Source organism: Hemiscyllium ocellatum, chromosome 10 (assembly GCF_020745735.1).
Source record: "Hemiscyllium ocellatum isolate sHemOce1 chromosome 10, sHemOce1.pat.X.cur, whole genome shotgun sequence".
NCBI lineage: Eukaryota > Metazoa > Chordata > Chondrichthyes > Orectolobiformes > Hemiscylliidae > Hemiscyllium > Hemiscyllium ocellatum.
The window spans coordinates 74,587,956-74,611,154 of NC_083410.1; the positions used below are offsets into that span (position 1 = coordinate 74,587,956).

The following is a 23,199-nucleotide window of genomic DNA, read 5'->3' on the forward strand; positions in this document are numbered from 1 at the left end:
AAAAGCTGATTGGGCGCAGATGTTCGCAAGTAAAGGGACGGCTGGAAAATGGGAAGCCTTCAGAAATGAGATAATGAGAGTCCAGTAACAGTATATTCCTGTTAGGGAGAAAGGAAAGGCTGGTAGGTGTAGGGAATGCTGGATGACTAGAGAAATTGAAGGTTTGGTTAAGAAAAAGGAGGAAGCATATATCAAGTATAGATAGGAGAGACTAAGTGAATCCTTAGAAGAGTATCAAGGCAGTAGGAGTATACTTAAGAGGGAAATCAGGACAGCAAAAAGGGGGCATGAGATAGTTGCGACAAAATTGGGTTAGGGAGAGTCCAAAGGGTTTTTACAGATACATTAAGGACATAAAGGTAATGAGGGCCCCTCAAAGATCAGCAAGGCAGCCTGTGTGTGGAGACGCAGGACATGGGGGGAGATACTAAACATGCATTTTGCATCAATGATTACTGTGGAGAAGGGCATGGAAAATACAGAATATGGGAAATAGATGGTGACATCTTGAAAAATGTCCATTTTACAGAGTAGGAAATGTGGATGCCTTGAAAGTGGATAAGTCCCCAGGAATCCCCTAGAACTATATGGGAAGCGAATGCTGGGCTCCTTGCTGAGATATTTGTCTTTTCGATAGTCACAGGTGAGGTGCCAGAAGACTGGATGTTGGCTAACATACTATTATTGAAGAAAGATGGTAAGAACAAGCCAGAGAACTATAGACTGGTGGTGGGCACGTTGGTGGAGGCAATCCTGAGGGACAGGATTTACATGTATTTGGAAAGGCAAGGACTGATTAGGGATAGGCAACCTAGCTTTGTGCGTGGGAAGTCATGTCTCACAAACTTGATTGAGGTTTTTGAAAAAGTTACAAAGAGAATTGATAAGGGCAGGGGTGGTGGACATGATCTATGTGGACTTCAGTAAAGCATTCGACAAGGTTCCCCATAGGGGACTGGTTAGCAAGGTTAGACCTCATGGAATATGGGGAGAACTAGACATTTGGATATGGAACTGGCTCGAAGACAGAGGACAGTATGTGGTGAGTGTGTTTTTCAGACAGGAGGCCTGTGACCAGTGGTGTCACAAGGATCGGTGCTGCATTTTGGAAAAGCAAACTTTAGCAGGACTTATACACTTAATGGTATAGTCCTGGGGTGTGTTGCTGAACAAGAGACCTTGCAGTGCAGATTCATAGTTCCTTGAAAGTGGAGTCGCAAATAGATTGGATAGTGAGGAAGGAGTTTAGAATGCTTTCCTTTATTGGTCACAGCATTGAGTATAGGAGTTGGGAGGTCACGTTGCAGCTATACAGGACATTGGTTAGGCCACTTTTGGAATATTGCATGCAATTCTGGTCTCCCTCCTATCAGAAGGATGTTGTGAAACTTGAAAGGGTTCAGAAAAGATTTACAAGGATGTTGCCAGGGTTGGAGGATTTGAGCTATAGGGAGAGGCTGAATAGACTGGGGCTGTGTTCCCTACAGCGAAGACTGAAGGGTGACCTCAGAGGTTTATAAAATCATGAGGGGCATGGATAGAATAAACAGACAAGGCCTTTTCCCTGGGGTGGGGGAATCCAGAACTAGAGGACATAGGTTTATGGTGAGAGGGGTAAGATACCTAAGGGGTAACGTTTTCCACGCAGAGGGTGGTGCCTGCATGGAATGAGCTGCCTGAGGAAGTGGTAGCGGCTAATACAATTGCAACATATAAAAGGCATCTGGATGGGTATATAAATCAGAAGCGTTTAGAGGGATATGGGTCAAGTGCTGTCAAATGGGACTAGATTAGTTTGGGATATCTGATCAGCATGGACAAGTTGGACCAAAGGGTCTGTTTCTGTGCTATACATCTCTATGACTCTGTGACATATTCCCTTCTCCTCCCTTGTCAGCCTTCTGCAGGGATCATTCCATCCAGGACATCCAGATTCAATCTTCCTCTACTCCCAACAACTCTCCAATGCATTGAACTGCAGAAGGTATAACATCTGCCTTTTTACTTCCTCCTTCTTCACCATCTTCGTCCCCACTACTCACAATGCGGTCTGTTCTACAGTGTAGAGACAAAACACAGACTGGGCAACCACTTTGCGGAACACTCACATTATCTGTCACTTCAACACATTTGGTGGTCCCTGACCAACATCCCCGTCTCAAGCTTACTGTAATGCTCCAGCGAAGCTCAGTGCAAGCTGGAAGATCAACATCTCATTTTCTGCCAGGGAATGTGTAACCTTCAGGACTTAATATCAAGTCTGATGATTTTAGGGTCTGAGCAACTCCTCCAAGTCCTTACCACAACCTCCACACAACAGGCCTCATCATTTCATGGGCTGTGACCACAACCATCCCATTGTCAGCTGCTAGTGGTTCCATTAGCAGCTGCTGATTCCCCAAGGCTGACTTTTACCCATTCCTTTGACTGTTCAACTGTCGTTTTCTCTTTATTTCTGGGCTTAACCTCCACCTATCATTTACTCTTTCCCACACACCCCAACCCATCTTCAGCATAATTACCAACCTAGCAAGGAGTCAATGGACCAGAAATATTTTAACTCTACTTTCTTTTCACAGATGCTGCCAGAACTTTTCACAGATGAGTTTTCCCATCAATTTTTGTTTTTAATTCAGGAGCTAATGGCCCATCACAGGGGAAATTATTCAGCTAATAGTCTTGCTTTACCTCTCCATCAAGTTTCCATTGTAAGGTGAAGATGTAAATTTTTTTAACCATTTCAATAAGATGGTTTTTAAGTTTTTCCTTTGTGTACAGCTGTCCAAAGGCAGACAGCTCACAGCATCATACAGGCATACAGCATGGAAACACACCCTTCAGTCCAAACAGTCCATATCGAACATAATCCCAAACAAAACTGGTCCCACCTTGCCTGCTCCAGGCCCACATTCCTCCAAACATTCCCTTTTCACATATCTATCCAAATGTCTTCTACGTTGTAACTGTATCCACATCTACCACTTTTTCATTCCACATGCGAACCACCCTATGCAATAAAACCTTGCCTCATGTCTTTTTTAAATCTCTCTCCTCGCATCTTAAAAATGTGCTTTCGTCTTGAAATGCCCCTTTCTGGGGGGGGAAGACAACTACCATCAACTCTATCTATACCTCTCATTAATTTATAAATTTCTATGAGTTCACCTCTCAACCTTCAACCTCCAGTGAAAAGCTCCAGCCTATTCAGCCTTCCTTTACAACTCAAACCTTCCATACCCGACAACATCCTGGTAAATCTCTTCTGAACCTTTCCTGCTTGATAACATCCTTCCTAACACTGGGCAACCAGACCGTACACAGTATTCCTCACCAATATCCTGTACAGCCTCAACATAATGTCCCAACTCCGACATTCAAAGGACTGAACAATGAAGGGGAGCATGACAAATACCTTTATAATTAACCTGCCTATATGAGACGCAACCTTCAAAAAATTATGTACCTGCACCCCTAGGTTCCTCTGTTCTACAACACCACCCAAGGCCCTACCTTGTGTAAGCCCTATCCTTGTTTATTACACCAAAATGCAATACCTCACATTTATCCAGATTGAACACCATCTGCCATTTTCAGCCCATTGACCCATTTGATCAAGATTCCTTTGTAATCTGAGAAAAATTTCTTTACTATCTGCAATGTCACCTGTTTTGGTGTCGTCTGTAAACTTACTAACCATGCCTTTTATATAAGTTAATTGGATGAGAATATAAATGACAAAAAAAAGCCCATAAGATGACAAGAGGACCTAGAACTGATCCCCATGGAATATCACTGGTCACAGGCCTTGATTTCAAAAAACAAATCTGTGTCCTGCTGTTAAGTCAATTGTGCATCCAATTTGCAAGCTCACCCTGAATCCCATGTGACCCAACTTTACTAATTACAGTAGTCCCCCCCGTACCCATGGGGGATATGTTACAAGACCTACCACGGACACCCAAAACGATGGATAGGAGTAAACCCATTCAATTAAATGGGAAACTTCCCAGCAGCCCCCTGTTCCCTGTTTCTAGAACATTCCCTGTAATACGTTTGGGCTGTACTAAACTGCACGTAACTGAAACCATGGAAAACGATTCTGTGGATACAGGGGTCTACCTGTAGTCTACTATAAACCCCTTTAAAGGCTGTACTAAAATCTAAATAAACAACGTTCACCGCTCTGCAATCAATCTTTTTGATAACTTCCTCAAAAAACGCAATCAAGTTTGTGAGGCATTATTTTCCTTGCACAAAATCATACTGACTGTCCTTAATCAATTTTTGCCTCTCTCGATGTCCATAAATCCTATCTCTTATAATCACCTCTAACAATTTACCTGCAACCAAAGTCAGACTGACAGGTGTACAATTATGTTTAGTCCGCTTTAATTGGAATGTGTATACAATGCAGGGGGTTTAGAAGCTCCTGGAAATACAATAATGTAATCGGAATCATCTGTGAACCCAACTAGCTTTTCCATTTTCAAAAGCCCCCAGGCTAATAATGTAAAGGTCTTCCTACATGGGGGGGTTGCTTCTTAGATTAGATTTAGATTACTTACAGTGTGGAAACAGGCCCTTTGGCCCAACAAGTCCACACCGACCCGCCGAAACGCAACCCACCCATACCCCTACATTTACCCCTTACCTAACACTACGGGCAATTTAGCATGGCCAATTCACCTGACCCGCACATCTTTGGACTGTGGGAGGAAACCGGAGCACCCGGAGGAAACCCACGCAGACACGGGGAGAACGTGCAAACTCCACACAGTCAGTCGCCTGAGTCGGGAAATTCAAAATTTGACAAACTGTGAATGTACTGAACACTGGCCAATTATTGGTGAACTTCTGATAAAGGGTACATCATTGATAAAGTAACTGAAAATGGTTCAGTCCAGGACACCACGCTGAGAAATGCCCAAAGTGACTAACCTTTAGCAATCACAAGAATTTTGCTGATGTTGAATAGCAAACAAAGCAGTTGAGATCTTTCTCTGCCAATTCCCATTCACTTCAATTTTTCTCAGGCTGTTGATGCCACATTCAGTCAAATCCTGCCTTGCTATTAAGAGCTGTCAATTCTGGCACTCTGCTCTTTTGTCCATTTTTGGACTAAGGTTATCATGAGGACTGGTTTATCAACATTAGCACAATTCTGGTCTTCTGTTCTAGGCATCCTCATTGGTTCTACTCACTCCTCCTCACGCCAGCAGCATAAAAAACAGCACTTTTCAGTCTCTTTCAGTTCCGAACAAGAGTCACAGCAGATTTCAAACACGAACTGTTTCTCTTTCCACAGATTCTGCCAGATCTGATGAGCTTCTCCATCATCATTTTCATTAACCACAAGTATCTCACTCTGTACCTGGTTTGATTCCAACCAGCAGAGATTTACAACTCCTCAATTCCTACTGACTCTAATTTTGTTAGAGTCAAGATTAGAGTGGTATTGGAAAAGCAGGAAAATACACGTTTCGGCCAAAAACACTTCATCAGGATTCTTGATGAAGGGCTTTTGCCCAAAACGTCTATTTTCCTGCTCCTCGGATGTGGGTGACCTGCTATGTTTTTTCAGCACCATTCTAATCATGACACTAATCTCTTGCTTCTGCAGTACCCATGTCAGTCTAATTTTGTTAGGGCTCCTCAATGTTACACTTGGTAAAATTTGACCTTTGTGTCAATGGTGGTCACTCTCATCTCCCCTCAAGACTTCAGCCCTTGTATCTACATTTGAACAGAGGCTATATAGCAAGGTCAGGAACTGAGTAGCCTGGAAAAACCCAAACTGAGGATCAGTGAGCAGGTTATCGTCAAGCAATTGCTGCTTGAATGCATTGTTGGTGATTTCTACATCGCTTTCACTGGACAATGAAAATACAGTCTGACTGGTAGGCAATTGGCCAGACTGAATTTGTCCTTTCTTTTCTGCATAGGAAGAAATCTGGGCAATGTTTCACACTGTCAGGGAGGTGTAAGTATTGTAGCTGTTTGGCTATAGCTGCAGCAAGTTCTGATGCACATGCCTTCAGTACTATTGACAGAATGTTTCAATGGCTATAGCCTCTGCAGTCCTTCAGACATTTCTTGATACTCCATGGAATGAATTGAAATGGCTGAAACTTGGCACCTGTGATGCTGGTAATAACCAGAGAAAACGGAGAGGGATCATTAACTCAACACTTCCTATGTAAATCGTTGCAAGTCCTTCAGCATGATTGGGAATATTTCTGGAGCCTCCTCCTTCAATGAGTTATTTAACTGTCCACCAACATGGTAAGTGAGGTGCAGGACTGGACAGTTTAGATCTGACCTGTTGGTTGTGGAATCTCTTTGTTCTATCATTTGCTGCTTATACTGTTTGCCATGCATGCAATACGGTGTTGGAGCTTCACCAGGTTGACACCTTATTTTTAGGTTTGTTGAACTAAGAATGATTTCCTGGCTTAATGGCAACCGGACAATGGGGGGATGTGCTAGGTCATGAGGTTTGTGACGATAAAGAGGTGCATTTTGTTCTTTTTTTTTGAAGAGCAGCTTTAAAGACAGAGGAACTAAGCAATCTATGCAAAGCCAATAAACAGCTTGAGATGTCTTGGAGATTTTATTTGAAAATTGGAACAATGGAAGCAGCATGAATGGGTGGAGTCAGGCTCCCACAGAACCAGGATTTTAGTTGAGCTCTCTGCTGTTGTTACAGTCTTGCATTTTGTTGTGGAAATTGTCTCGCTCCACCAGAATTTTCTCTCTCTGCTGCTAGAATCTCACATGAGACAACTTATTTTTCTGAATTTGCCATTGCTAAGGGTGTGTTTATGAGAAGCTATTATATTAGAACAGTTGTTGTTTAATCATTAAATAATTTATTATTCTGTTTAACTTTAACTTTATTGGAAAATTTGAGAGTCATAGAGATGTACAGCATGGAAATAGACTCTTCGGTTCAACCTGTCAATGCCGACCAGTTATCCCAACCAAATCTAGTCCCACCTGCCAGCACCTGGCTCATATCCCTCCAAACCCTTCCTATTCGTATACCTGTCCAAATGCCTCTTAAATGTTGTAATTGTACCAGCCTCCACCACATTCTCTGGCAGCTCATTCCATACACGTACCACCCTTTGAGTGAAAAAATTGCCCCTTAGGTCTCTTTTACAACTTTCTTCTCTCACCCTAAGCCTATACCCTCTAGTTCTGGACTCTCCCACCCCAGGGAAAAGACTTTTTCTATTTATCCTATCCATCCCCTCATAATTTTGTAAGGTCCTCTATAAGGTCACCCCTCAGCCTCCGACGCTCCAGGGAAAACAGCCCAGCCTGTTCAGCCTCTCCCCGCAGTTCAGATCCTCCTTGCAACATCCTTGCAAATTATTTCGGAACCCTTTCAAGTTTCACAACATCTTTCCGATAGGAAGGAGACCAGAATTGCAAGCAATATTCCAACAGTCGCGTTGTACAGCCACAACACGACCTCCCAACTCCTGTACTCAATACTCTGACCAATAAAGGAAAGCATAACAATTGCCGCCTTCACTATCCTATCTACCTGCAACTCCACTTTCAAGGAGCTATGAACCTGCACTCTAAGGTCTCTTTGTTAAGCAACACCCCCTAGGACCTTACCATTAAGTGAATAAGTCCTGCTAAGATTTGCTTTCTCAAAATGCAGCACCTTGCATTTATCTGAATTAAACTCCATCTGCCACTTCTCAGCCCATTGGCCCATCTGGTCCAGATCCTGTTATAATCTGAGGTAACCCTCTTTGCTGTCCACTACACCTCAGATTTTGGTGTTATCTGCAAACTTACTAACTGCACCTCTCATGCTCGGATCCAAATCATTTATGTAAATGACAAAAAGTAGAGGGCCCAGCACCGATCCTTGTGGCACTTCACTGGTCACAGGCCTCCAGTCTGAAAAACAACCCTTACCACCACCCTCTGTCTTCTACCTTTGAGCCAAATGGCTGGTTCTCCCTGTATTCCATGAGATCTAACCTTGCTAATCAGTCTCCCATAGGGAACCTTGTCGAACGCCTTACTGAATTCCATATAGATCACATCTACTGCTCTGCCCTCATCAATCATCTTTGTTACTTCTTCAAAAAACCCAATCAAGTTTGAGAGACACGGCACACAAACCAACAGCCACGCTCAGACAACAACTTACTAGAACAAAGGAGCCAATACCCAACATGAGCAAAACTAATGTAGTTTATAAAATACCATGCAAGGACTGCACAAAACACTATATAGGACAAACAGGAAGACAGCTAACAATCCGCATACATGAACACCAACTAGCCACGAAACGACACGACCAGCTATCCATAGTAGCCACACACTCAGACAACAAGCAACATGAATTCGACTGGGAAAACACTACCATCATAGGGCAAGCCAGACAGAGAACAGCCAGGGAATTCCTAGAGGCATGGCATTCATCCACAAACTCCATCAACAAACACATCGACCTGGACCCAATATACCAACCACTACAGCGGACAGCTGAAACTGACACCCGGAAGTGGCAAGGACAGACCACTATAAATGCCGGAAGAAACATCAAAGAAGCGCTTCGCAGGAGGCTCCAGAGCACTGATGATGTCTCCTAGCCAGGGGACGAAACATTTGCAACAAAAACTTCCAGCTCTGCGAACAGAACCACTACATGGGTAATCCAAGATGGAGGATGGGAAAAATTTCTAGTTGTAAGAGCTGCTCCTTCTTTTCAGGTATTTTAGGTGTTGGAGGAGATTTCCTCGAATTCCAGGAGCAGCAATTACTGTTTTATATGCTGTTGCATTGTTTTGGAACTTTGGAAAAAATAAGTCAAAACAGCAGCAGTTTAAAAGGAAGAAGAGCAGACAAAGGAAGCACATGGTGAGGACAGTGCAGGAGAGAGAGAGAGAGAGAGAGAGAGAGAACCTGCACAGTTTCCGTCTTTGCTGTTTGAATTAGTGTATCGCTGAACATCGGAGTACATCTGGGAAAATTAACAAACAGTGAAATTCACAACTAATCTTGTAGGAACTATTGGGCGAAGTTCACAGCAAAGAATCAGATAAGTTAATTTGTTGTTTTAAGTCTATCCAAGAGAAAGGGTTGTATTAGTGAGTACAGTGGGTTCTTTCTTGATTATATGTTTTTGGAGATAAGTCTCTTGATTAAACTTAAAATGTAAGCTATAGCTAATAATTTAACATGGGGCAGTGTTTGTAGAGGAATAAGACAGTGTTATTTTCTGGGTCTGTAGATTGTGAAGGAGCAAAAGTGGCCTTTGCAGTGATATGTACTTCTTGTCAGACGTGGGAATATAAAGAGAATTTAAGGGTTACTGCGGATTATATTTGCCATAAATGCTGTTGGATGCGAATCTTATCAGATCGAGTGGATCAGTTGGAGAGACAGATAGAAGCAATGAGGAATTTGCAACAGCAACAGTATGTGATGGATGGCAGTTTTCGGAAGAGGGGAAAGTCTCAGATACAGTCACATAGATGGGTTAACTCCAGGAAGGGTAAGAGAGGTAGGCAGCTAGTGTAGGAGTCTTTTGTGGATATATCCATTTCAAACAGGTATGCTGTTTTGGAAAATGGAGGGGGTGATGGATTCTCAGGGGAATGTAGCATGAACAGCCAAGTTTCTGGTATTGAGACTGGCTCTAATGCAATGAGGGGTACGTCGGCTTCCAAGAGATCAACTGTGTTAAGGGATTCTGTAGTCCGAGGTACAGACAAATGTTTCTGTGGCCAGCAGAGAAAATGCAGAATGGTGTGTTGTTTCCCTGGTGCTAAGATCAAGAATGTCTCATAGAGGGTGCAGAATGTTCTACGGGGGGGGGGTGAGGAGCCAGCAGGAGGTCATTGTCCACATTGGAACCAGCGACATAGGAAGGGAAAAGGTTGACATTCTGAAGGGAGATTACAGAGAGTTACACAGAAATTTAAAAAGGAGGTTCTCAAGGGCAGTAATATCTGGATTACTCCCAGTGCTATGAACTATTGAGGGCAGGAATAGGAGGACAGAGCAGATGAATGCATGGCTGAGGAGCTATGTATGGGAGAAGGATTCACATTTTTGGATCATTGGAATCTCTTTTGGGGTAGAAGTGACCTCTACAAGGAGGACAGATTGCACCTAAATTAGAAGGGGACTAATATACTGGCAGGGAAATTTGCTAGAACTGCTTGGGAGGATTTAAACTAGTACGGTGGGGGTGGGACCCAGGGAGATAGTGAGGAAAGAGATCGATCTGAGACGGGTACAGCTGAGAACAGAAGTGAGTCAAACAGTCAAGGCAGGACTAATAAATTAAACTGCATTTATTGCAATGCAAGGGGTCTAACAGGGAAGGCAGATGAACTCAGGGCATGGTTAAGAACATGGGACTGGGATATCATAGCAATTACAGAAACATGGCTCAGGGATGGGCAGGACTGGCAGCTTAATATTCCAGGATACAAATGCTACAGGAAGGATAGAAAGGGAGGCAAGAGGGGAGGGGGAGTGGCATATTTGATAAGGGATAATATTAGAGCTGTGCTGAGGGAGGATATTCCCAGAAATACATCCCTGGATTATTTGGGTGGAACTGAGAAATAAGAAAGGGATGATCGCCTTATTGGGATTGTATTGTAGACCCTCCAATAGTCAGAGGGAAATTGAGAAACAAACTTGTAAAGAGATCTCGGCTATCTGTAAGAATAATAGGGTAGTTATGGTAGGGGATTTTAACTTTACAAACATCGACTGGGATCGCCAAAGTGTTAAAGGTTTAGATGGAGAGAAATTTCTTAAGTGTGTACAAGATAATTTTCTGATTCAGTACGTGGACGTACCTACTAGAGAAGGTGAAAAACTTGACCTACTCTTGGGAAATAAGGCAGGGCAGGTGATTGAGGGGACAGTGGGGGAGCATTTTGGGGACAGCGACCATAATTCTATTTGTTTTAAAATAGTGATGGAAAAGGGTAGACCAGACCTAAAAGTTGAAGTTCTAAATTGGAGAAAGGCCAATTTTGACGGTATTAGGCAAGAACTTTTGAAAGTTGATTGGAGGCAGATGTTCGCAGGCATAGGGACTTGCTGGAAAATGGGAAGCCTTCAGAAATGAGATAACAAGAATCCAGAGAAAGTATATTCCTGTCAGCGTGAGAGGGAATGCTGGATGACTAAAGAAATTGAGGGTTTGATTAAGAAAAAGTAAGAAGCTTTTGTCAGGTATAGACAGGATAGATCGAGTGAATCCTTAGAAGAGTATAAAGGAAGTACGAGTATACTTATGAGGAAAATCATAAGGACAAAATGGGGACATAACATAGCTTTGGCAAACAGAATTAAGGAGAATCCAAAGGGTTTTTTACAAATATATTAAGGACAAAAGGGTAACTAGGGAGGGAATAGGGCCCCTCAAAGATCAGCAAGGTGGCCTTTGTGTGGAGCCACAGAAAATGGGGGAGATACTAAATGAATATTTTGGATCAGTATTTACTGTGGAAAAGGATATGCAAGATATAGATGATGACATCTTGTAAAATGTCCAGATTACAGAGGAGGAAGTGCTGGATGTCTTGAAACGGTTAAAGATGGATAAATCCCCAGAACCTGATCAGGTGTACCCGAGGCTCATTGGGAAGCTAGAGAAGTGATTGCTGGGCTTCTTGCTGAGATATTTGTATCATCGATAGTCACAGGTGAGGTGCTGGAAGACTGGAGGTTGGCAAACGCGGTGCCAATGTTTAAGAAGGGCTGTAAAGACAAGTCAGGGAACTATAGATCGGTAAGCCTGACCTCCGTGGTGGGTAAGTTGTTGGAGGGAATCTTGAGGGACAGGATGTACATGTATTTGAAAAGGCAAGGACTGATTAGGGATAGTCAACATGGCTTTGTGCAAACATTGTACCAAATCTTTATTTTGTTTGTATTTTAACTGTTGGGTAAGAATAATGTGTGATTTGCTTAAAGTCGGATAGTGCAATCAATCAAAATACATCTGGAACACAGCATCTTAACCTAACTTTTATCTTACTGAAAGGCAAATGTATCTAGGTTATCCCCAATGATAATTTTGAAGGATGGCTTGGTCTGGTCCACAGAAATTGCAGATTTTGTTTGAATAATTTTGCTGTATCTTATGCCATGCAGCATCGGATGGATGCCTTGTCCAGTTGAGTTGCACAGTCCATTTGAAATATAGCCAATTCCACATGGTGGTAGCACCAGACAACAGGATAGAAAGCATCCTCACTGTGAAGATAGGGCCTGGGCTCCTCAGGAATATGTTTGATGGTCACGCTTACTGATACATGGAACGATGCAACTGCAATGCACAGACTGGCAATGATGAAGTCATAGAGTCATCAAGTATGTTTTTCCTTCACCACCTGCTGTAAGCCTAGTCTAGTAGGCAAACCCTTTACAACTGCACCAATTCATTCAGTAGCAAGCTGCTCTTGATGGTGGACTTCAATGTTCCAAGTCATTGCATATTTTGTGCCCTTTCTATCTTCAGTGTTTCATCGAAGTACTACGCAACAGAAACTCATTAACTAAAGGGAGCCATGCGCGCTAATCACCAGGAGGTTACTTTACCCAGGTTTGAACTGATGCTTGAAACGTCATTGGTCCAGGGTAAATACTGAAGTCTCCCAGGCCAATTTCCTCCCAAATGAATGCTGCTCTGCTAGTACTCGGAAGAGGGGGCAGGACTTAGCACCATCTGCATCCCTGGCTGTCTGCAATGGTGCCTCTTTAGCAGTACCAAAAGGACTCAAGCCAATGTCTTGCGTTCATCCTATGTAGGATGTCAAAACAAATTTTGAAAAAAATGGGACACTTCTTTATGAAGCATGAGACGATGGTGCTGATTACTAATTAATTATTGACATTAAAGACCTTCTAGCAATGTCCTTGCTTTTTGAAAGAGCTGTTCAGGAGAAGTCTGATTCATTAGCTCAGGGAATTAGGAATGTGACAAAAGTACGTGGTTTCTTTGGCTGTTTTTGACTTCGTCATAGAGTCAGAGTAATGTAGCATGGAAACAGGCCCTTTAGCCCAAACTGGTCCATGCTGACCATGGTGTTCACTCAGTTAGTTCCAATTGCCCACATTTGACCCATATCCCTGTAAACCCATCACATCAATGTATCTGTCCAAATGTTTTTAAATATCACAAGGATTCCCAGGGCCATCCCCTCCTGACTGTAAACTGCAGTTTTACGACCCAGAAGAGTCGTACCCTGCTGTTGGGGTAGGGCACATCCGAGGATATAATGGACAAGGCGAAGGATAACTACTGTGAAAACCCTTAGTCAAATTAATTCCACCCTTACAATTTTAATACAATATTTAGTAAACAGCAATTTAATTTCTAGAAGTTTGCAATCACAATTGCTGTATATTAAGTTTTTGCACAAATACCTTGTGGTGGTGAGTAATCATCAGAGTCTGTGTCACTTTCACTACTGTCCTCCACAAGAAAACTGGGGTAATTCCAAGATATTCCCAGGATACCATCAGATTCATGAAGCAATACATGAGCCAGCATACGTCCATGGCAGTCCATCACTATTACTTGTCCATCAGCTGTACCAAACAGCACCTATAAGATGATACAAAAATAATGAACAGACAGCAAGATACCAAACGACCAAAGGTTTCTTTATCGTAGAAAATTATTGCTGAACTATTTAAAGTATAATACTGAAGCAAAAATGGAAATGAACATGAAGACTCTATGAAAGATATGTTTGAGTCTCCAAGTCATTAATTTTTGCTGACTCAGTTAACAACAATTTTATATACACAACCAACCAACTGTTGCATGACAATTATCTTTTTGGCCTGTACAAGGCTTTCATTTTGATGTTATATCTGTCCAGGAACAAATGTAGCTGCTCTCTGCAGTGTGATTCAGAGAGCTATAAACATGTACAATTTAGCAGGCCCATCCAGTGCATTGTCAAAGATCTATTTATCCATTTTACAGATTTTGGCATATAGCACAATCATACTTGGCAATGCCAAGTAATATCTGAATACTGCTTAAATATTACAATAATTTCTGACTCAACCACAATGAGTCAGAATGGGACTCATTTAGACAATGAGTTTCAGAATACAAACAACTAAGTCAAAAATGCCTCAATTCTCCTCTTAGCCTTCTATTTTTTAATTTAAATATATGCTCCTTGGTTCTTGACCCCTCTACTAATTGAAGAAATACCTTCCTACCCAGTTTAATAATGCCCCTCAATCTTGCCCCTCAATCAGTAGTGAATCTTTTCTTCACTACTCTATCTACCTATGATGACACCTTCACAGGTGTATGGACTTGAAGGCAAGGCTCCTTTGTTCCTCAGTACTCCCTAGGGACCTACCATTAATTGCATAAATCTTTCCCTTCTTAGGCCTCCCACAATGTATCACCTCACATTTTACGGGACTAAATTCCGTCTATCATTGTTCTACCCATTTTAGCAGATTATCAACATCAGACTGTAGCCTGAGACCATATTCCTCACCATCAAGGTCACTAATTTTCATGTAATCTGTAAACTTACTGCTTATAACTTCTACATTCATATCCAAGTCATTAACATACAATAAAAAAAAGCAAGATTCTAGCATCAATCCCCAAGGTAGACTGCTGATCACCGGCTTCCAATCACAAAAATGACCTTCCAGCATCACCCTTTGCCTCCTATTTGGATATATCAATTTTGAATCCAGTTTGCCAAATTGCCATGAATCCCAAAGGCTCTTAACTTTTGGACCTGCCTTCCATATGGGACCTTGTCAAAGGCCTTACTGAAATCCAAGTACACCAAATCAACTCCACTACCCCATCAATATATTTTGTCACTTTTCAAAAAACTCAATTAAGTTAGTCAGACAGAATTTCCCTCCAACAAATCCACAATGATCAGTCCTTGCCTTTTTAAGTGTTATTTACTCCTATCTCTCAAATTTTTCCAATAATTTCCCTACATCAGATTTTACTTCAGACTAACTGGTCTATAATTATCTAACCTATCCAGCTTTCCTTCTTGATCAAAGGAACATTAGTTATCCTCCATTCATCTTCCATTTCACCTGTGGCCAGCAAAATATTAAATATCGCTGCCAGCATCCCAGCAATCTCATCCCTTGTTGCCCATAGCCTAGGATACATTTCATCAGAAGACCTATGTACTTTTATACCTTCTAAAACATGTAATATCTCCTCCTCAATATTTCTAGACCTTCATCATCCTAATTGAAATCTCCAGCTACAATGACTTTCTCCTTTGTGAATAGGGATAAAACATATTTGCTTAAGACCTCACCCACACACTCTTGCTTAACACACTGATTGCCCTCTCAGAATTTCATAGGCCCTACTCTTTACCTTGTAATCCTCTTACTCTTAATATACTTAATAAATCCCTTGGAGTTTTCCTTAATTCGAACTGCCAAAGATATTTTGTAACCCCTGTGTAACCTTCTAATTTCATTTTTAAGCAACCTTCTACAATCCCTAACTTTCGGAGCACCACTCCTTGAAGGAGCGGCTCTCCGAAAGCTAGTGCTTCCAATTAAACCTGTTGGACTATAACCTGGTGTTGTGAGATTTTTAACTTTGTACACCCCAGTCCAACACCAGCATCTCCAAATCATTTCTACAATCCCTATACTCCTGAAGGAGCTTTTCATTTTAAAAATGCTCTGTCCCTAACATATGCTTCATTCTTTATCTTCAGACTCTCAACATCTCTTGATATCCAGGGCTCCCTGGATTTGCTGCCCTTGCCTTTCACCCTTATGGAACATGCTGGCCCTGAATTCCAGCTGTGTTACTTTCCAAATATAGACTTACCTGCAAATAGATGATCTCAGTCTATGCTTAGCAGATCCTGTCCAATGTTATTAAAATTGGCCTTCCCCAGTTTATATACCTAACATCTGCATGACCCTTCCTTTCTATAACAACTTTGAAACTTAAAGTTATGGTCACTATCCACAACATTTCTTCTCCTGACATTTCAGCTACTTAACCGGCTATCCTAGGATTAGGGATCAAAAGAACCAGTCTCTGGAAGGACTATCAATGTCCTAGCACAAGAAAGCTCTCATTTTAAAGATTCCACCCTGTTATATCCTTTCACATGAAGGCAAACCCAGTTAAAGTTGAAATCCCCTACTAGTATAACCCTGTTCCTCATACCTGATTTTCTTACTTTGTCTTCTTGGTCACTGATTGTTGGGATGCCCATATAATTTCAGTAAAATGATCACCCATTGTTTTAATTTCTAAGCTCTACCCAAATGCTCCCATTTGAACAGCATAAATCATCCTTCCTCATAACAACAGTGATTGTCTCCTTTAATAATAATGCAATGCCAAGCCCAACCTCCATGCCTGAAACTTTTATACCTTGGAATGTCAAGCCTGCCAGTCATGCCTTTCCTTCAACCATGTTGCAGTGATTGTAACAAAATTGTCTTCACATCTGCTGACTGATGTTCTAATTTGATCCTCTTTACCCAGCATGCTCCTTATATTAAAGTAGGTACTATTCAGTTTTCCAGTTCTCTCATTTACGTTATCATGATAATGCCTTCTCCGCCTGCTAGACTGTTCAGTAATACTTCTAAATCTTACTGAACCATGCTGCCAACTATGAAGTCCCTTCCCCTTACAAAATTAGTTCAAAACTACTCTAACAGCACAAGTGAACCACCCAGTAAGGATACTAGATCCATTTTAGTTCAGGAGCAACCCATCCATCTCGTACAGGTACCATCTACCCCAAAAATTGTCACACTGATCCAAAAACCTAAAGCTTTCCCTCCTACATCAGCCATCTACCCACATGCTCATCTGACTATCTCCTTAACCCTATACTCAATAACATGTAGCACTGGAATTAATCTTGAGATTACAATTTTAGTCATTCTTCTCTTTCATCTACTACTTAGCTCTCCAAATTTCTCTTGCAGGACTTCATTCGTTGTTTAGCCAGTTTGTTGTCCCAACATATACCACTACTGTTGGCTGCTCACCTTCAGAATGCCCTGCAGCTCCTGAGACATCCTGAACCCTGGCACCACAGAGGCAACTTAGTGAAAAAAACCTTTTCAGTGATGTCTGGCCAATTCCCCATACAGAGTTCCCTATCACTTAAGCTCATCCAGTCTTTTTCTTTCCTTACTGTGCAGCAGAATTAACCCTGGCACCTCAAACTTGGTTGAGAATCATGATTTGGATACGCCAGTGTTGGACTGTGGTGTACAAAGTTAAAAATCACAACACCAGGTTATAGTCCAACTGGATTATTTGGAAGCACTAGCTTTTCATCAGGTGATTGTGGAGAATAAGATTGACAGGCACAGAATTTATAGCAAAAGTTTACAGTGTGATGTAAAGACCTGGATTGTTTGTTAATTCTCTCCATCTTTTGGAAAGTCCATGTTGGTTTCAGTCCATTCATATGTAATTCCCAGAAATGTTTTTAAAAGTTACATTCTCAAGTGAACTTTAACAATTGGTGTCATGTTGGCCCAAATAAGATATTGAATGTGTTAGCTCCCTGTGAGGCTGCCTGTGCCACAGTGGTCAGACTGAATCTAATCTAAAAAACGGATTTACAGAATCTTACATAGGTTCATGCAGTTTTGAGCAAAACAACAACAAACTACCATTTCTAGATGTCACAGTAGAGCAAACAGCTAATGGGGAACTTCAAACCAGTGTCTACAGGAAAACAACACATACCAACCAAATATTAAACTATAGAAGAAATCACCTCAACATCCACAAATGAAGCTATGCCAGAACATTATTCCAACGAATCACCACACACTGCAGCACAGAGGAACTATGCAGAGCAGAGAAAATCACCTACACTGTTTTTTTACCACCCCTAAGAAAAAGAACAGAAGATGGCATCATCAACTCAAGGAAACCTAAACAGGTAAATAAAAAACGGGCCACATCCGGATGAAGTGTGTTTCATCCGAAAGCTCACTGATGATGTTTCCTAGTATGGTGACGAACCATCTGAAAAAGAACCTTCCTGCTCAGCAAGCAAACCTACATCCAGAACTTTATCTATGACTCATGATTTTATAGATCTCGATAAGGGGAGCACTCAGTCTCCTACGTTCCAGAGGAAAAAGTTGCAGCCTATCCAACCTCTCCTTATAACTCGAGCCTTTCAGCCCAGGTAGCATCCTAATAAATCATTTCTGCACTCTTTCTAGTTTAATAATATCCTTTCTATAGTAGATCAAGCAAATTGCATGCAGAACTCCAAATATGGCCTCACCAATACTTTGTACGGCTGCAACAAGATATCCCAGCTCCTATACTCAATGCTCTGACCATCGAAAGGGAGCATGCCAAAAGCATCTTTACACCCTATCTACTTGCGACTCCACTTTCAAGGAGCTATGAACTTGTACCCAGAGATCTCTTTGTTCTATAACACTCGCCAAAGCTCCACCATTGAATGTGTAAGCCCTATCCTGGTTTGACCCACTAAAATTCAACACCTTGCATTTATCTAAATTAAACTCCAACTGCCATTCCTCAGCCTAATGGTCCAGTTGATCAAGACCTTATGTCATTCCCACATAGCCTTCTTCACTGTCCATGATACCACCAATCTTGAAGTCATCTGCAAACTTATTAACCATACCTCCTAAATTCTCATCGAAATCATTTACATAAATGACAAATATCAGTGGACCCAGCATCAATCCCTGTGGCACATCATTGGTCACAGGTCTCCAATCTGAATAACAGCTCTCTACCATCACCCTCTGTCATCCATCATCAAGCCAAATTTGTATCCAAATGGCTAGCTCTCCCTAAATCCTGTGCGGTTCAACCTTACTCAACAATCTGCCACACTGCACTTTGTCAAAGGCCTTACTAAAATCCATGTTGACTACATCTCCCACACTGCCCTCATCTACTTCTTTGGTCACCCTTTCAAACTCTCATTCAAATCCGAGTCCCAATTTCCCATGCAAAGCCATGTTGATTATCCCTACTCAGCCCTTGCCTCTCCAAATGTCTGTAGATCCTGACTCTCAATCCACTCTAACAACTTGCCCACTTTCACATTAGGCTTACCAGTCTGCAGGTCCTAAGGCATTTCCCTGCAACTTTTCTCAAATTATGATTTGGAGATGCCGGTGTTGGACTGGGGTGTACAAAGTTAAAAATCACACAACACCAGGTTATAGTCCAACAGGTATAATTGGAAGCACACTAGCTTTCGGAGCAACGCTCCTTCATCAGGTGATAGTGGAGGGCTCGATCATAACACAATTTATAACAAAAATTTACAGTGTGATGTAACTGAAATTATACATTGAAAAATTGTCTGTTAAACCTTTCATCTGTTAGAATACAGTGATTGTTTCACTTCTTTGATGTGTAAATCACAAAACCTTTTATTTAAAGTTGCATTCTCAAGTTAATTGTTAACAATGCCACTGCAGGAACTGTAAAACCTGCGCCCACACCTCCTCTGTCACCTCCATCCAAGGCCCTAAAGGAGCCTTCCACATCCATCAAAGTTTTACCTGCACATCCACTAATATCATTTATTGTATCCGTTGCTCCCGATGCGGTCTCCTCTACACTGGGGAGACTGGACACCTTCTAGCAGAGCGCTTTAGGGAACATCTCCGGGACACCCGCACCAATCAACCACATCACCCTGTGGCCCAACATTTCAACTCCCCCTCCCACTCTGCCGAGGACATGGAGGTCCTGGGCCTCCTTCACCGCTGCTCCCTTACCACCAGATGCCTGGAGGAAGAACACCTCATCTTCTGCCTCAGAACACTTCAACCACAGGGCATCAATGTGGACTTCAACAGTTTCCTCATTTCCCCTTCCCCCACCTCACCCTAGTTCCAAACTTCTAGCTCAGCACTATCCCCAGGATTTGTGTTACCTGCCTATGTTCTTTTCTACCTATCCACTCCACCCTCCCCCACCCCCGACCTATCACCTTCATCCCCTCCCCTAGCTTATCTCTCCATGCTTCAGGCTCTCTGCCTTTATTCCTGATGAAGGGCTTTTGCCCGAAATGTCGATTTTACTGCTCGGATGCTGCCTGAACTGCTGTGCTCTTCCAGCACCATTAATCCAGAATCTGGTTTCCAGTATCTGCAGTCATTGTTTTTACCTAATACGTTGAAGGTGTTGGCTCCCTGTGTTCTCTGTCTATGCCATGATGTTTAGATTGATTCTAATCTAAAAAGTGAGATAACAGAGTTCTACATGAATGCATGCAGTTTTTAAGCAAAGTACAATGTAACTCTGCAAGTACAAATTCACCCCACAATATATGTGTGTGCATGTGGGTCTTTGTGTATGTGCATGTGGGTCTTTGTGTATGTGCGTGTGTGTGTATGTTGGTGGTGGGGTATGTGTGTGTGGTGTGTGGTGGGGTATGTGTGGGGGGGTGGTGTGCGTGTGTGGTGGTGTGTGTGTGTGTGTATGTTGGTGGTGGGGTATGTGTGGGGGGGTGGTGTGCGTGTGTGGTGTGCGTGTGTGTGTGTGTGCGCGCGCGTGTGTGCGTGTGCGTGTTGGTGGTGGGGTATGTGTGGAGGGATGGTGTGCGTGTGTGGTGGGGTGTGTGCGCGCATGTGTGTGTGTAGTGAGTGCAGAGTGTCTTAAGTCTGTGAGAGGGTGCATGTGAGAGTGTGGGAGTGTGGGAGTGTGTGCGCGCGTCTGTGTGTACCTGTGTCCATGTGTATGTGAATGTGTGCGTGTGTAGAAATATCTGTGTGTGTATGTGTAGTGCAATGGTGATCACCTGTAATGTGACATGAAAGACTTAACAGACAATCAATTTTTCAATGTATAATTTCAGTTACATCACACTGTAAATTTTTGCTATAAATTCTGTGTTACGATCGAGCCCTCCACTATCACCTGATGAAGGAGTGTCGCTTGTGCTTCCAATTAAACCTGTTGGACTATAACCTAATGTTGTGAGATTTTTAACTTTGTGCACCCCAGTCCAACATCGGCGTCTCCAAATCATGATTACTATTGACACCACTAACCGTCGGCTTAAAGTGGAGAGGATCTCCAAGAAGATTGCACATATTGACACAGACATCGAGTTTCTACAGGAATGCAGGCAAGCAGGAAAGACCCCGAAAGGATTACAGATCACAAACCCACTAACTACAACACAGACTACGCAGAGAGACTTTGCCACCGCACCTCTCGTAAACTCCTCAATCATCTCATGCACCAACGCTACAGCAGGCGCCACAACCTTGAAATTCAGATGGAGTCCACACTCACAGCCTGCACACAGGATACATCAGTATAATTATGTGACATTGCCAAACAGACAAGGCAACAAAACTACACCACCTACATGCACGCCAAGAACAAAAAACTGGAGAAACTTGGCATTCTCACAAGTAATAGCAAAGCCCACCCTGGAACCACAATAGACAACATTAACACTGCGGGGAAGTCTATTGTCAACTTATCGGACCACACCCTTCAACCAGAAGAGACTGAAGTCCTGAGCAGGGGTCTCAACTTCTGCCCCACCATCAAAATGGACCCGTTGGTTCTGGCAGCAGCCACAGAGGAGTTCATCAGACAAATGAGACTCTGGGAATTCTTTCAAGGTGCCGGCAGTGATCCCACTGATGAACTGGAACAGTCATCACAGGGATCTGTAGAGGAGCGACCAAAGAAGGTGTCAACATGGACCCCACCGGTGGGCCGCTGCCCTGGGCTTGACATTATCCTCAAACTGTCAGGAAATATATAAATGCCAGATTCATCAGCTGTACCCACAAGGTAGAGAAAAACAACACAATGCCATCCAGGCTCTCAAAACCAATCACAACATTGTCATCAAACCAGCAGATAAAGGAGGAGCCATTGTCATTCAAAATAGAACAGATTAATGCAAGGAAGTGTACTGACAACTGAACAACCAGGAACACTACAGGCAACTACTAGCTGATCCAACCAAAGAACAAACCCGAGAATTAAACACACTGATCAGAACTTAGGATCCAGTCCTTCAGAGTTCCCTCCGCGCCCTCATTCCACGTACTTCTCGTGTAGGCAACTTCTACTGTCTTTCAAAGGTACAAAAAGCCAACACACCGGGACGTCCCATCTTGTCAGCCAATGGGACCCTATGTGAGAATCTCTCCGGATATATGGAAGGCATCTTGAAACCTATTGTACAGGGGATCTCCAGCTTCTGTCGCGACACTACAGATTTTTTTTACAGAAACTCAGCACCCACGGACCAGTCGAACCAGGAACATTCTACGTCACAATGGAACCCAGCATCCCCCACAATGATGGCATCGCGACAACAGCCTCAGTACTCAACACCAATAACTGCCAGTCTCCAAACACCATCCTACAACTCATCCACTTTATCCTCGATCACAACGTCTTCACCTTTGACAACCAGTTCTTCATCCAGATACACGGAACAGCCATGGGGACCCAAATTTGCACCCCAATATGCCAACATTTTTATGCGCAGGTTCGAACAAGACTTCTTCTCTATGCAGGATCTCCAAGCAACATTGTACACCAGGTACATTGACGACATTTTCTTCCTCTGGACCCATGGCAAGGAGTTACTGATAAAACAGTGACATCAACAAGTTTCATCCCACCACCAAACTCCCCATGGATTACTCTCGACTATCTGTCTCATTCTTGGACACATGCTTCTCCATCAAGGATGGACACTTCAGCACCACACTCTACTGCAAACCTGCAGACAATGCTACACTTCTCCAGCTTCCACCTAAAACATATTAAAACTGCCATTCCCAATGCACAAGCCCTACGCATACAACGGATCTGCTCAGATGAGGAGGAATGTGACGGACACCTGGAAGTACTCAAGGATACCCCCACAAGAACGGGGTACGATGCTCAACTCATCGAGCGCCAGTTCCAACGTCCCACAGCAAGGAACCATAATGACCTCCTCAGGAGACAGACACGTGCTACAACTGACAGGGTACCCTTCGTTGTTCAGTACTTCCCAGGAGCTGAAACATTACACTATGTTCTTCGTGACCTGCAACACATTATCAATGAGGATGAGCACCTCACCAGGACCTTCCCCACACCTCCACTACTTGCCTTTAAACAATCGCCAAACCTCAAACAGATCATTG

General features: G+C 42.7%; 1 protein-coding gene across 2 annotated transcripts in view; it reads right to left on the bottom strand.

The window, feature by feature from the left end:
• Nucleotides 1-23,199, bottom strand: part of LOC132819813 (tubby-related protein 4-like) — a 405,797-nt gene that overhangs the window by 285,189 nt on the left and 97,409 nt on the right. For both annotated transcript variants that reach the window (XM_060831613.1, XM_060831612.1), the window contains exon 4: nt 13,429-13,609. In XM_060831613.1, coding sequence (XP_060687596.1) covers nt 13,429-13,609 — 181 coding nt within the window. The remainder of the gene's footprint in view (nt 1-13,428; nt 13,610-23,199) is intronic.